This window comes from Lagopus muta, chromosome 3, assembly GCF_023343835.1.
Source record: "Lagopus muta isolate bLagMut1 chromosome 3, bLagMut1 primary, whole genome shotgun sequence".
Classification (NCBI taxonomy): Eukaryota; Metazoa; Chordata; class Aves; order Galliformes; family Phasianidae; genus Lagopus; species Lagopus muta.
In genome coordinates this window covers 59,669,826-59,684,228 of record NC_064435.1, presented here as the reverse complement: position 1 = coordinate 59,684,228, position 14,403 = coordinate 59,669,826, and the positions used below count along the sequence as shown (strand labels likewise).

At 36.6% G+C, this 14,403-nt stretch overlaps 2 protein-coding genes across 4 annotated transcripts in view; one reads left to right on the top strand and one right to left on the bottom strand.

Moving 5' to 3' along the window:
- The window catches only part of CTNNAL1 (catenin alpha like 1), a 596,511-nt gene that overhangs the window by 322,158 nt on the left and 259,950 nt on the right, over window positions 1-14,403 (top strand). The window lies entirely within an intron of this gene.
- Window positions 1-14,403, bottom strand: part of LOC125690635 (dynein axonemal heavy chain 5-like) — a 145,193-nt gene that overhangs the window by 65,935 nt on the left and 64,855 nt on the right. For all 3 annotated transcript variants that reach the window (XM_048939240.1, XM_048939241.1, XM_048939242.1), the window contains 9 exons: window positions 11,659-11,748; window positions 11,325-11,561; window positions 10,634-10,801; window positions 7,831-8,037; window positions 6,510-6,839; window positions 4,381-4,587; window positions 4,057-4,299; window positions 3,073-3,227; window positions 217-881 (listed from right to left, as the gene is read on the bottom strand). In XM_048939240.1, coding sequence (XP_048795197.1) covers window positions 217-881; window positions 3,073-3,227; window positions 4,057-4,299; window positions 4,381-4,587; window positions 6,510-6,839; window positions 7,831-8,037; window positions 10,634-10,801; window positions 11,325-11,561; window positions 11,659-11,748 — 2,302 coding nt within the window. The remainder of the gene's footprint in view (window positions 1-216; window positions 882-3,072; window positions 3,228-4,056; window positions 4,300-4,380; window positions 4,588-6,509; window positions 6,840-7,830; window positions 8,038-10,633; window positions 10,802-11,324; window positions 11,562-11,658; window positions 11,749-14,403) is intronic.

Sequence of the window (14,403 nt, the reverse complement as noted above, 5' to 3'; positions counted from 1 at the left end):
CACAAAGTTCCTCAAAACAAAAACTCCATATGTTTTGTAATCATACACAACACAGCTGAAAATAAGACAGCCTGCTTCCAAATGAAAGTGAGCTCACAGTTCAAGTCCATAAGCTAACTCTCTAGACATGTAAGAATTAACTCTTTAACATTCTGATTCTTCTCAACTTAAAAAATAAATATATATAAAAAATTACACAGCCAAAATTTACAGTACCTGTTCTCATACGTTCAGACAAACTTCCAACACTGGCAAACTTCTCTTTATAAATAGCTTTGTAGCCTCCAATGAAGGACAGGTAAGATTTTGGAGTCACAAACGTTCGGCGTCTGTATCGTTCAAAGTACTCAACACATTTTTCAGCTACAATATCTTGAAATATTCCCATGGTGTTAATAACACTTTGTTTCACTTCATCTGTGCACTCTATAGGGTAGGAAACTAAAAAATGTTGTGCAACTGCTACAAGAGCATCTTTAGGCCAGCGCTGGAACCAGTCCATGGTACAGCCTGAAATCAGAGCTGGAAATTTGAGTGCACGAGTTCTGAACTTTTCCCCAACAGGAGAAAAACAAAGTACCACGTGCAAGTTATTGCGAACTCGAGTAAGAAAGTAATTATAAAGATTTGCACCAGTGGGAGTACGCTTTGGATACTCTTTCCTCATTGCTGGTATCAGATCTTGTGTGATTTCACCTATTTCATCTCGTGCAAAAAGATTTGAGACTTCACCTGAAGCCAAAACATTATTCAGGTACTCAAGAAAAGATTCATCTCTGATTTCGTTGTCTGTGAATATAAAGACAATGCCCTTTCCTTTTTGCCCAGCAGTGCGGTACAAGATTTTCAGATCATCCAAGAAGTTATTGGTGGCATATGTTCTGGGACAGAAAAGAATTAAAGAAAGAGAGAACAAAAATGATAGATCATTCTGGGAAATACCTTTCATACAGCTCAGTTTATTTAGGCAGGATAAAATTCTACATATGAAATAAATACTGTATGTCCATGATTTATGGGCTGGTTCAGCCTGGTTCTGTGACTAATAGGGCAGGGGAAAAACATGATGTTATGATGTTGACTACTGATAACAAAAATTCATGAAACCATGACACTGTATCTTCCACTTTCATTTTTCAGGGATTTTTTTAATTAAATATTTTCCTAAAGTGAATGATTGGTTCCATAAATCATAGGAGAGGAGGTGAAACCAATAGAATAAGGTGCTAGAAAATAAAATGTAAGAGCTATCTTTAACATATGCATGATACAGATGCTTTGCATCCCTGAAGATTGTAGACTTAAGCTCTTTGTTCAAATTGAAGGTTAGTATAGCTGGACAAAGTTGTCAAGTAGGTTCTGTTACCCACTGCTGTTAAACTTAAATACCGATGTATTATCTTTCAAAGATATTAAGAGAACATTAAATAAAATCATTAAGAGACAAGAATAACCACAGCTGAGTTTTCTATTGTGTTATTTGTGTTATTATATTGTCAATATTTGTAATATTGAACATATTATCACTTGGGCTGATTCACTGCTTACACCTCTTACAGTTGGCGCATACAAGAATGATTCTGATGAATTCCATGCAAATTAATGATTCAGATTGAGAAATGTCAAGAAAAGTAAACTGAAGTTAATAAAATGCCAGATTTTTGTCCATTTTGTCCTTGCATTATTAAATTGCTGGAATTAGGCACTTGTGTTCTTTGAAATCAGTTAATTTCCAAGAGTCCTATGTAATGTAATACAGAAAATGCACTGTTCAATATTTGAAAACAAAACTCTGTTTTGAAATTATACCATACAGAAAATCTTCTAGTGCCCTTGCACCTCCATCTTAACAGAACTCCACAAATACCTTGAATGAAAGCACTGTAGAAATTGTGCAACAATCTAACAGTTCAATTTGCTAGTGCGAACTGTAATTACTACAGATGATTTGTGGTATTCTGGTAAGAACATACAAGTGAAAAATTCTCAACATGTTCTGTAGTTTTCAAAGAGAAATAGAATCATATAATGGCCTGGGTTGAAAAGGACCACAATGATCATCTAGTTTCAACCCCCCTGCTATACGCAGGGTCGCCAACCACCAGACCAGGCTGCCCAGAGCCACATCCAGCCTGGCCTTGAATGCCTCCAGGGATGGGGCATCCACAACCTCCTTGGGCAACCTGTTCCAGTGTGTCACCACCTTCTGTGCGAAAAACTTCCTCCTAATATCTAACCTAAACCTCCCCTGTCTCAGTTTAAAATCATTCCCCCTTGTCCTATCACTATCCACCCTCGAAAACAGAGAAATACACACTGCCAATCATGGATTCTTAACCCTGTAAATGCTATTTAAAATGATAAACAGGTGAAGGGCAGTCATTACATTCTCAGTTGCTTCAGGAAGATTTAAATGAACACCTTCCAGACAACTAAGTGGTAACGCTGACAAATAATTAATTGGAAAGATCTCTTCCAATTCTCTAGTGAGGAATGACAGGGACTGTTGTTTCAAAACAACATCTACAGAATAAAGGCAGAGGAAACCTTATTTCCTATTCTGTCTCTACTCATCCTCCTCCTGACTCCTTCTCCCTCTGAAAAGAAACCAAATAAATGCAACTTAAAATACAGGGCTCTAACAAATAGATTAGATAGATAAATCAAGAGTTCCCTTCTCTTCCCCTCAGTTTCCACAAATTACTAAATTTCACTACTACCCACTATTAAGTAATAGTAACAGTTGTAATAATACAGTCTCGGTTCTGTAGGCATCTGTAACAAAAGTTACTATTTCCCCCAGCCATACCTTCAGTGTAAAATGATTTAGAGGGAATTTACAAGCATGCACTGCAAACTCAAATGCTGAAGGAAAGGAAGACTTAGTGGCATAAAGGCCCCAAAACAAAGACCCAGGGTCAGTCATCTACGGATTGTGTATTTACACAGGTGCTTTTGGTTGAAAATGTAGTTTACAGTGAGGGATAAAATGTTTGACAGGTTTGCATTGCTTTAACGCATGTTTGGAGTTCATTTCTATAGGAAATATCTACGTACACTGTATTGTGTTACCTTGTTAAAGTAATCTGAAAGCTCTCATATCCAGCAATATACGATGCTAGTCTGGTCAGACTCTGTTTTCCAGATCCACCCACACCAACCAGCAACGCATTTCCTTGTGGAGTACGAATAATCCGTGATATTTTAATCAAATGAATGATTGCATCCTATGTATTGAAAAAAAAAAAAGGGGGGATGGGGCAGGGGAGGGGGTGTTAAGATATAAAAAATAATACAGTGTATATTTATCTAGAAGCACATAACTAAGCAACTGCCTCAGAACAGCTAGAGACCTTCTTTGAAGCCAGTTGCCGAATACTCAGTCCTGTATTCAACAGAATCAACAAGAGATTTCCCTTTTCTTCAGCGACCAGCAGACCTAGTCCAGGAGAAATGTCCCTGTATGAAGCTCATATGACACGCTGTTATATGTGATATTTGTACATAGCAGAATCAAACATATGTCTCCTTAAGGACTTGGAGGAAAACTAGAAAGGAAGCAGATTGACAGCCTCCTCCAACTTCTTAGGTGAGCTACTTACAGTCTCTCTACATAGGCTGCCAAAAGTATAAGTACACTATAGAAATTTCTTATTCAACTGTGGTTTTTATCTTAGAGTAACAAATAATCTGAAATGTTCTAAAAATCAACTAAAGAACCCAATCTAAAGATAAAAGAGCACCAAGCATCAATAGACCTTTGAGCCAGATGACCAGTATGATGTGAACTGTAGAAACAAATGACTTGTGCATTGGATTATGCAAGACACGAGAAATAAAAAATGGGGAACTATAAAAAGATGGGATAATTTTTGAGAATTAAAGCATCTGGGAGACACAAATGTGCCTTTATATACCTATAAGGATCACTGGATACATGTCTTTCCATTTCAGCTATCTCCAAGAATAATCTGAAGGAAGAGTTTAAAACACACGCATCGGTAAAGTGCAAAAGATCAGGTGGTTTTGTAATAACATAACTAGAAGCACTAATACCTTGAAAAATACTAAATCCATCTTTGATCCTCTGATGCTTTCATTGTACTGTTGCATGAACATTTGTAATCTTTCAGCCAAATAATCCAAAGATGGGATAGGTTCATAAATTTTAGGAGCCTTCAATTCTACATCATCAGGCTCGTCTCCAGTGGCTTCTGGGGCATCATGCAAAAAATCTGCAAAGTATAATTCTGTAGATCCATCTTCAAATAGATTTTGATTGTGTTCTGCAGCAGCAGTCTACAACAATACATTAAGGATCATTTTAATTATGAAACATTTTATTGGTCCCTTTCAAATACTTTAATGCTATTTGCCTACCTTTTTCATCATATCTTCAAACCAGTCTTTATCACTTTGGCTGACGAACCTGTCTGCAATAACACGTCTGCATTCATGCTGGAACAAGGCTACCAAAACACTGATGCTCTGGCAGACTTCAGAAGTAACAGTTAGCATTCCTTGCCAAATACGACTAAGGTCTCGTAAATTAAAGATGTAATGAAATTTAGCTGGAGTTGGTAAGATCTGCAAATGAACATCATAATCTATGTTCAAATAACTACTAAATATTTCCTAGTTAGAGTTAAATTAATACTGTGTATTTTCACAAACTTCAACATAAATATTACGTTATAGCAGAAATGCACACTTAGCATTTAAAAAGCAAAGGTAAAAATGAAGAAATGACAGTAATAATAACCAGCTCTTTAATTTCACATAAATTTCACACAAGTTTCTTTGAATCTTACAGGTTTCAGTAATGCAGACTGGAAAGTAGCCAAGAAAAGTTAGTTAACAATGGCATTAAAGGCAACAGTAAGAACATCGATATTGCTTAAATTGTGGCATTTTTCGTACCCTTTTTTCCAAATCATTTCTGTCACTCTTTTTTCATCCTTTCCAAAACTACACGAGGAAGTCACTATTTCTCTATATAAGCCAAGTTTACATCGACAGCTCATGTATCAAAACCATATCTATCCTTTCCACTACCCTCCTCCACTTTTTTCACTAAAAAAAAAAAAAGGGCATCTCTATGCTGTAATTTTAACTTTCCAAATTTCATTCCATGCCTGTATCCAGCTTTTCATTTCACCTGAGAAAAAAAAAAAGACAAACATTTTCCTTTCTGCAATCTCAAGTAGTTGTTCAAAGAGAGAGATGAGGTCTCCTCTCAGCCTCCTCTTCTCCAAACTAAACAGCCCTAATTTCCTCAGTCGGTCGTCATGACTTTTGATTTCTAGTCCCTTCACCAGCTTTGTTGCTCTTTTCTGGACAGACTCAAGCAATTAAATATTCTTGTTAAAGTGAGGGGCCCACTTGAAGCATAGTCTCCCGGTGGACATGTACAAGGAACAACAACGCCCTTATTCACGCTATTTCTGGCCAGAACGACACTGGCCTTCTAGGACATCTGGGTACACCGCTGGCTTCTGTTCAGCTAGTTGTTGACCAGGACCCTCAAGTCCTTTTCTAGTCATGCAACTGGACTCATCCTATGGGCCTAGCCCATCCATATCCCTCTACAAAACCTTCTTACCCCAAGCAGATCAACACTGTCAGCTAATTGGAAATCTAAAAGACAAATGGGCTCAATATTAACTCCTGCAAAACACTATGGGTGATTAGCCACCAAATGGATGGAACTCCATTCACCATGACTCTTTGAGCCCAGCTATCCAACCAGTTCTTTACCTACAGAACAACACACCTATCCAAGCCATGAGCTTGGACATGAGAATACTAAGCAAACACATGTCAAATGCTTTACTACAATTCAGGTAAACCACATCCACAGCCTCTCTCTCATCTACTAAGTGGGTCATTTTGATATAGAAGGTTAGTCAGGCAGGTTAATCAGGAAGGACCTGCCCTTTTGTAAACACATGCAGGCTGCTTCTGATCATTTGTTTGTCCCATATGTGCCATGTGGTGACATTCAAGACAATCTGCTCCATGACATTTCCTGGTACCAAGGTCAGACTGATAGGCTTCTAATTCCCTGGATTCTCCTTTATGCTCTTCTTGTAGACTGGGCCGCATCTGCCAACCTCCAGTCGACAAGGACCTCCCTAGATAGCCAGGACTGCTGGTGAATTATTGAAATTGACTTTGTCAGATCTTTAAATTTTCTCATAATTCTAAACATCCTTTTAGAAGATTCCTGTTTGATTTTTAATTTATGGCTCCTTTTGCCATTGACATTTTCTCAAAAAGAAGACATCTAAATGTTCTCATCAAGTACGCTCTCTGTATTATGCTTAAATTTTGTTAGACAAATAGTGAGGTACTTATATTAAAAAATTCATAATGGGAACTTCAGACAACAGATATACCTACAGGTATCTTGTGAAGTATAAACACACATGGCAGTAAAAGAAAGTCTTAGTCTTATTATTTTGTCATGGTCAGATGCTTCATAGACTTCATAATGGACATAAATTTACCTTTGCTTTTGTTGCTTGCCATACTTTTCGTGTTGTAGATACTAATGCAGAAGCCAGTTTACATATTTCCTCAGAAAAACCTCGTTGCTCACAGAAATAGCCTTCAGCTACTGTTCGAAATATTTTGTCAATAGATGAACTGGAAGGTAGCGTGCAGTTGTAGATGGTGAACTGGCGTTTCAGGCGTTGTGGGATGTCATTCCGACCTCCCCCAGGGTGAATCATTGCAGCTACAAACTGAATATCAACCACGTTCGTAAAGTCACCTGGCTTCTCCAAGTTGTAGAAACCTTTCTGTTCCATCAATTGTCTTACAATCTCATTGGTGACCTAGTTATCCCCCCCCAAAAAAAGAGAAATGGAGCAGTTAAGTATCTCAGGGTTTTCCACTTTAAAAAAAAAAAAAAAAAAAAGAAGAAGAAGAAGGAGAAGGAAAGAAGAGAAAATCTGTAGTATAACAAATCAGTAAACAAAAGGAAACATCTCCCATATTTCTGAATTTCAGGTATTTTGTTGGGCATTTAGCAATTTACAATTATACAAAATTGTAAGAAGAGCCCCAGTGCAATGAATTAGCTGCATCTAAACTTTGTGAGCTAAGTAGTAGTGAGGTTTAGCATTCAATTCAGTTTCCATAATATTAAGCTATGAAAATGCGCATCTTTGAAGTTACATCCAGTCAGACTATTTTTTCAGATTGACATGGGTATATAGATGAGTGACATAGAATGGTTAGTTCAGCACAAAATACAGTCACACTTTCACCTGTATAGAGGTAGCGAGAAAACAGGATTACAGAGCTACATAAGGTGGAGGAATATGACTATATAAGCAAGTCTTTTGAAGTCAAAGTTTTGGGGTACAGGTCAATAAAGCATTCATTAGTACCTCCAAGCAGCTCACTAGACTTGTGTGTCTACTGTAGCATGAGATTTCACCTAAAAATAACTGTATTTTAAAGTCCAGAGTGGATGGAAGGAAAGAATTTCTACCTGTATTTGTATACATTCTTTCTCAAACTTGTTTTAGTACAGATAGCTTGTAAATTCTGCAGGCTCTGTATGTAGACAAAACAAAAGATTTAGAATCTATAATGTCTGTACCAAATGGCTTGACACTGGCAATCCTTTGGGGTTGACACCAAAGTTTATCACCCACAGAAAAACTGCCTTGGGGAAATTGCTTTTAGGAGACATATTTGATCTAGTCCATATTATACTTTTTTCCTACACTTTCTTTCCTCTGAAACCTGCAGGTCACTGTTTCCGTTAGTAATAATGATAAGACCATCAGTTCTCAAATGTTAGCAGTTTCCTTTTACCTGATCACCCCATTCATTAATCACGGGCATGTTGATGTCATCAATAAAGACAGTCATTTTCTTCCCTGCTGGAGGACCATAAGTGGTACCCATTCTTTTATCTATGTAGCTTTCTATGCTCCTTTGGAACATATTTGGTAGAGTTGCAGAAGAAAAGTTCAGACACTTGGACAAGTGAACATCAGGATTGTACTTGTTCATGTAACCCTGTAAAATAAGCCAATTCTAAGCAAATTAAATTGGTAACTCCAGGTTATTTCAGTTGCCAGGATACGGAGATGCCCAACTGCCCTGCAAAAATCATACATCTACAAAACCTCAGTCCTGCTAGTAACTTTTAAATGTCAAGCAGCAGTTTATTTAAAATAAATATACTGTCCCCCGTCTAAAATTAAAACTCTCCAATCATGCTTTCTATAAAGTTTCTAAGTATAAAAGTTTTTATACTTAGACATTTACTAAGCATCTCAACAAATAGACATATGACAACTCAGGATGCAAATAAATTTTGCATTAGTAATTGTTGAGGGGTTTCTAAACTCATGTTACTAATGATCATGTGTTACAGCAATCTTCAAGGAACGAGTGAAAAAAAAAATTTTTACATTTACATCATAACACCATACCGAACAACTAAAGCAGAGTAAAGGAAGAGTAGTGTAAGATCAAACACAGATAGATTAGATTTACTGATATTTATCTTCTCTTAATGAAGGAATCCTTGGTTGTTATGAATGCATACAATTTCCACAGCAGCTGCTAATGCCCTGAAACAGCAAGAGATTCATTCTTTTTATTTAGAGTGGTTTTATAACAAAATTTAAATAATAAAAAAAAAGTAACCCTGGAGTCATACCAAGACATACATATAAAACAACGGAAATGTTTTGTTTAATAAGAATCCTGGGTCATAAATTAGTACTAAAAATTCCAGATTTCTAACATTATTTCTGTTAAAGACTTAGTTCTCCCACCATGATGACAAAGTTGAATATCCTTCATATTCTTATCTTTATAAAAGTGATGATGAGAGATGTTTGGTATGTCATAAAAGTAAACTTCTATCATTCCTGATTAAGCAGCCAAGGCCAACTCACTACAACCATGAATGTATAACCACTCCCAACCACTCTAAATATACACCTGTGCAAAGAAATATCTTTGAAAAATAAGTTTATTCAATTAGGTTATTTTATTTAGTTAACTATCAGGTTCTGTATGCAATTTTCAACGCCGTCACACAAGTTTCAAGTCTGCAATTCACCAATTAAGAATACAGAGTGCAAAGTAAAGATCTTAAAGAAGCATTCCATTGTAAGTTCTTCATTTAATACACTGATGCCTTACCCTAACCTTCAGATTAGTACCCATAGAGTTCTATATTAAATCTTTTCAACTTCTTTATGAAAGTAGAAGCTTATGTCTGGAAATTTCTTCTTCACTAGGTACTGAAAAGCTAAATTCTACAGAAGGAGAAAGCAGAAGGGGAACATTTGTAGGGGTAATTAATTTTCAGTCTTAACTTGAAATAACATCAAATATCTACTGGCACTTTTTGACGCTAAACTCCCATGTGTAAGGAACATACTCTGCTCCATAGAATAGACTTTAGGTAAGCAATACCCAAGAATCAGTTCCAATTATTTTTAGGGACAGGAATGGCAGCTGAAGGATCAAGGTTGCCAGTATCTGGCCAAAATCCAGCATGCAGAATATCGAGACCACCATCCAGACCCCGCCTGTGCACTCTGCTAAAATAGTTCTCCTGCTGGTGCCAAGAACAGAAGTTGACATTACACTGGCATGCATGTTGGCATCAACAGCTGAGCTGAAAAAGTAGTATTAATGGCAGCTGGCATTGGTACAATTCACTTTATGTCAGGGCACAGAAAGCACATCCCTGGAGGACATAAAACGGTTCCAGATTTTACGAAAGCCAAAGGTCAGTTTAGGCCAGTTTTTTTCAAATATTTTTAATTTCCAAGCCTCTACAAATTCTCCAGTAGAAGACAGATGCTTGTACAGTACATTCAGTTGTCCTAACAGGAGGTTAGGCTTATGTAACTATCCTTCACTGATGAAAGAGTATACATATTTCCCTAAAAATTGTAGAAACCATGCTAAAAACCATAACATTTTGATTTTTTAAAAGGGATTTCAAGTTTGATGTGAAATTTGTGTTTGCTCATTCTTTTTTTTATTGTCTTCTGTAGTCAGTTACTAATTTTTACATGTCATTAGTACATACATTAATTTAATAGCAGTTATGTTCTATTTTTTTGCACAGAAAGAGCAGTCCGCCTTTTCCACTGAGGAAAATAAGAGAGCAGATTTTGAGCACTAAATTTCCCCTCTGAAATATTATCCCAAGTAAAGAAGGATGTTCCTTATTTCTTTTCAGTGTGGCTTGTAAAGAAAGTCCATGCAACAAGGGTGTAAAAGAAAAATCAATTCATATATTTCACCACTGAGAAAGCAAATGGAAATAATAATAATTAAATCCTTCAAAAATTAATATTTCCTTAGCAAAATCAGCAGTTTGGCTTATCCAAAGAAAAGAAAGATAAGAGAGCATTTACATGTCACACAACCTTGTGATCATGGTTAGCAAAGTTTAAATAAACCCTTTGTACTAAAGTACAGATACTTTTGGTTTTTTGATTGTAGAGTATGTGAGTATTGGAAAAATGCCTCAGTGGGAGGCATTGATCTTTCACTTCAATTTAACACTTCTGTCAATGTCAATTATTTTTACTGCAATGTTATCATATGAAAATATAACTCGTTTTTCCATTCCACCTACCTTAATCATAACTGTTTTTCCTGTTCCCTGTTCCCCAATTAGCAAAACAGCTTTTCCTTGCTTCATGATAGTGTACATTAGAAAGTCTGTTCGAACACTGTCGACGTTTGGAACTAGAATGGAAGTATATTCTGGTACTGAATCTCTAGGGTAAATATATTCAGGGACCTGAATGAGAAAGTTATGAAAAATGTTTAAGATTTTGTACATTGCCACACAGACACTTTACATTAGAACACAAAAACAAATGCACTGCATTTGCAAAATCTTTCTTACTGAAAACTAAGCATTGATTTATAAGCAAGCAGTACCTTGCCAAGCTTTTGTAAAAGGATGTTAGTATACTAATGGGATATTTTCATTTCATTATTCTCTATTACATTAAGATAGTTTTTTTTTCTTGCTGGGTGATAGACAGATTACTACGGTGACAGGCAGCAGACAAACCTAAGATAACTTTTCTGTTTCTTTTCTAAAGCTATTTTAAATGCATGTTTCCATTCTCCACAAAAAATATTTATGAAGGAAAGAAAAAAGTATTTCAAAAAGGAAACTCTTGAGCAGTTCATAGGGTTAATCTCCTTAACAGAATTATGAAGGGCACCTTAAATGATAAAATAATCTGTCTCTTACCAAATACATCTTTCCTTTATACTCATTAAGAAAGCTTATCATGTCACAGCATACGAACCTTCTTTGACCAATGCTCCCACTGGCCACTGGCACTAACGCCAAATTCAAACATGGTTTCTTCTCCATTCACAGCTGGAAGTTCTTTCACTGCAGAATGCTTTCGTAAGAACAGCTCCATTTTCAACCTGTCATCAGGTTCCAGAAGAGCTCCAACTGACCACATTACAGCAAAAATGAACAACCGAGCAATATGTTCCTCACTGAGCTGCTTTTCATCTCGATCTGACAATAAACCCTGCAAAGCAGATACAATATGTGACAACCACCATCCTAGGACAACATCCCAGAACAAATAACAGAATGACAGATAGAAGAACTGATGTCTTATCTACCTGTAGAACGTCAATAGCTTGTTTGATGTACATACATTCTAAGACTGCCATTTTTGGTGTCACAGCAGAGAAAACAAAATTGATCATATCCTGGAAATGAAAAATATCATATTAGGAATCTGCTTCCCTGTTTCAAGGGTATGCTTCGTTCTTAGACATGGCCAATTTCTTAATTTCAACAATATTCTCTGTTATGTTCTTAACAAATGTTTTCCCCATTTCTGGAATTACGAGTGTATGAACAGAACAAGTAAATTGGCTAGCAAAAATATACTTTAAATTTGATTTACCACAGCCAGCAGAATTATTCACATAAGCTGCACAGCAATTTTCTAAAGAGCAATTTGAAGACTGCTTTTCAGTTACATCAAAAATCTGCCATTTGTGCTCTCCGCTGGAGATTTTAATCTACCATTGCCATTTGTCTAATGGGAAGATAGAAGCACTCAAACTGCTGCAATGATATGCATGTAACACGTGACCTCACCACTATAAATCTACATTTGATCAGTTCTCATTGCACCACAATGTACCCTCTTTAAACTAATACACTCTTTTCTGTAGAACTATGACAATATCCAAAGGGAATTTTGCAAATAATTTAAATTTAATCCAGACTTTCCAGATTGCTCTATGGTGATGGCTACTGTGCCTGCCTCAAGTTTTCTGTAAGATCTTCAGCAAAGTCACAAATTAATGTAAAGTCCACTCTGGGAAGAGCAGAGTTGTTCTAAAACATCACTTGCCATCTACATGCCAGCAGTGTGAGAGATTCTGTTCTAAAGACCTTAAAAACTTGGACGTAAGTCTCTCTGAGATTCAGCTTCTTCATCTGTATAATAGGATAACTGTCACACTGAGAACCTCAAATTGCTTAACAATTGGTTTGAGATACTCAGAATAAAGATATTTCATAAGTCAAAGTTGTCTGTGCTTAAAGGAGCTCTGTTTTAAACAGAAGTTTTATGTTACTTAAAATGTCAGTGGGGTTTGTGTTATCTTTGTTCTTCGAGTTTATGGGAAAAAAAAGAAAAGCATTAGGTCTATATACACCAGTACTTTACTATTACTATTTTTAAAACAATATATGACAGATAGTAGGATGCAAGTTCTAGACAGCAATTAGCATGAGTTAGCTATTTATTAGAATATTTTGTTTGGATGGAGAATTGGAAAAAGGAGTTGGGCCAATAAACAAAAATTGCAAACAATTTGGATCAGGAACTTGCTATCTTTCAAAAGATTAAAAAACGAAATCACATGGTAAAAACTTGTATGAGAAAACATCCCACTGCCATTTCCAATTACAGTGGAATTCACAGGACTCTGGAATACTCTTTAGGACAAGAAGTTGGTAACATGCTCACAGGGTTTTGACAAACACAACTAAATTATGCCAAGTTATTAATATTTCTAATAGTATTTTAAGCATCAGCATTTAAATATTAAAGACAGAAAAGTCTGTATTGTGCATTCAGCTCTGTGCTCCAGAGGCAATGGCAACCTTTACCCAGATGTGATTAGGGTGAGATCTAACATGGATGGAGATGTCATATCTGTCTACTCTGCTATATAGTTCCCTAGAATAGGACAGAATCACAGAATCACAGAATCACAAGGTTGGAAACGACCTGCAAGATCATCTAATCCAACCACCCTCCCATTCCTATCAGTGCCACAAGCTACTAAACCATCTCTCGTAGCTCCTCATCCAGGCGCCTCTTGAACACTGCCAGGGATGGCGACTCCACCACCTCCCTGGGCAGCCATTCCAGTGCCTGACCACCTCTGAGAGAAAAAGTTTCTCCTAATATCCAACCTAAACCTCCTCTGGTACAACTTCTTGCCATTTCCTCAGGTCCTACTATTTGCCTGGGAGAAGAGGCCAGACCCTTTTGCACCACAACCTCCCTTCAGGAAGTTGTAGAGTGCAATGAGGTCTCCCCTGAGCCTCCTCTTCTCCAGACTGAACAATCCCAGCTCCTTCAGCCGCTCCTCATAAGACTTGTGCTCCAGACCCCTCACCAGTTTCGTTGCCCTTCTCTGGACACGCTCCAGGGCCTCAATGTCTTTCTTGTAGTGAGGGGCCCAAAACTGAACAATAAGGACAAAACTGGACAATAAGGCATGCAGGATAACAGATTTTAAAATTAAAAAAATAAGTGAGCGTGATCAAATTTAAAAAAAAAAGGTAAATTTAATTATGTTAGTTATTTCATATTTCAATCAATATATTCAGATCTGTTGATTACAGATAGCAGCAACATTTGCAGATTTAAAAAAAAACAATGGTACTATAACTTTAAGAGAGCAGAGACATTGGAAGGGGATGGAAGTTAACTTGAAATCACTCTATTCCATGATTGAAATTACTCTCAAGCAGGGAATGTTACTGAGAAGAAAGAACAGAGACCGGGACAATGTATGTTCAACCCCACAATCACCCTGTATAAAACACGCCATGGAAGTAGTAAGGACTCAAATATAATCTTAATTCACAATAAGGCTGGAGCCTTGCTTCTTTTTTTTGTTTTGTTCTTCACTTTATCGCTGTCTTTTACATAAAAGCTAATATCTGGCAGGAATATTTCACTATACATGAAAAGAATTAAACTCTTTACATTAATTCATAACTATTATTCTCTGGGACTTCCTCCTACGTAACTGCTATTTGCTGTACCTTTATTAATGATTATTTTGTCCAGTATATAGGCTTTCAACAACAAATTCTATTTTCATTACCAA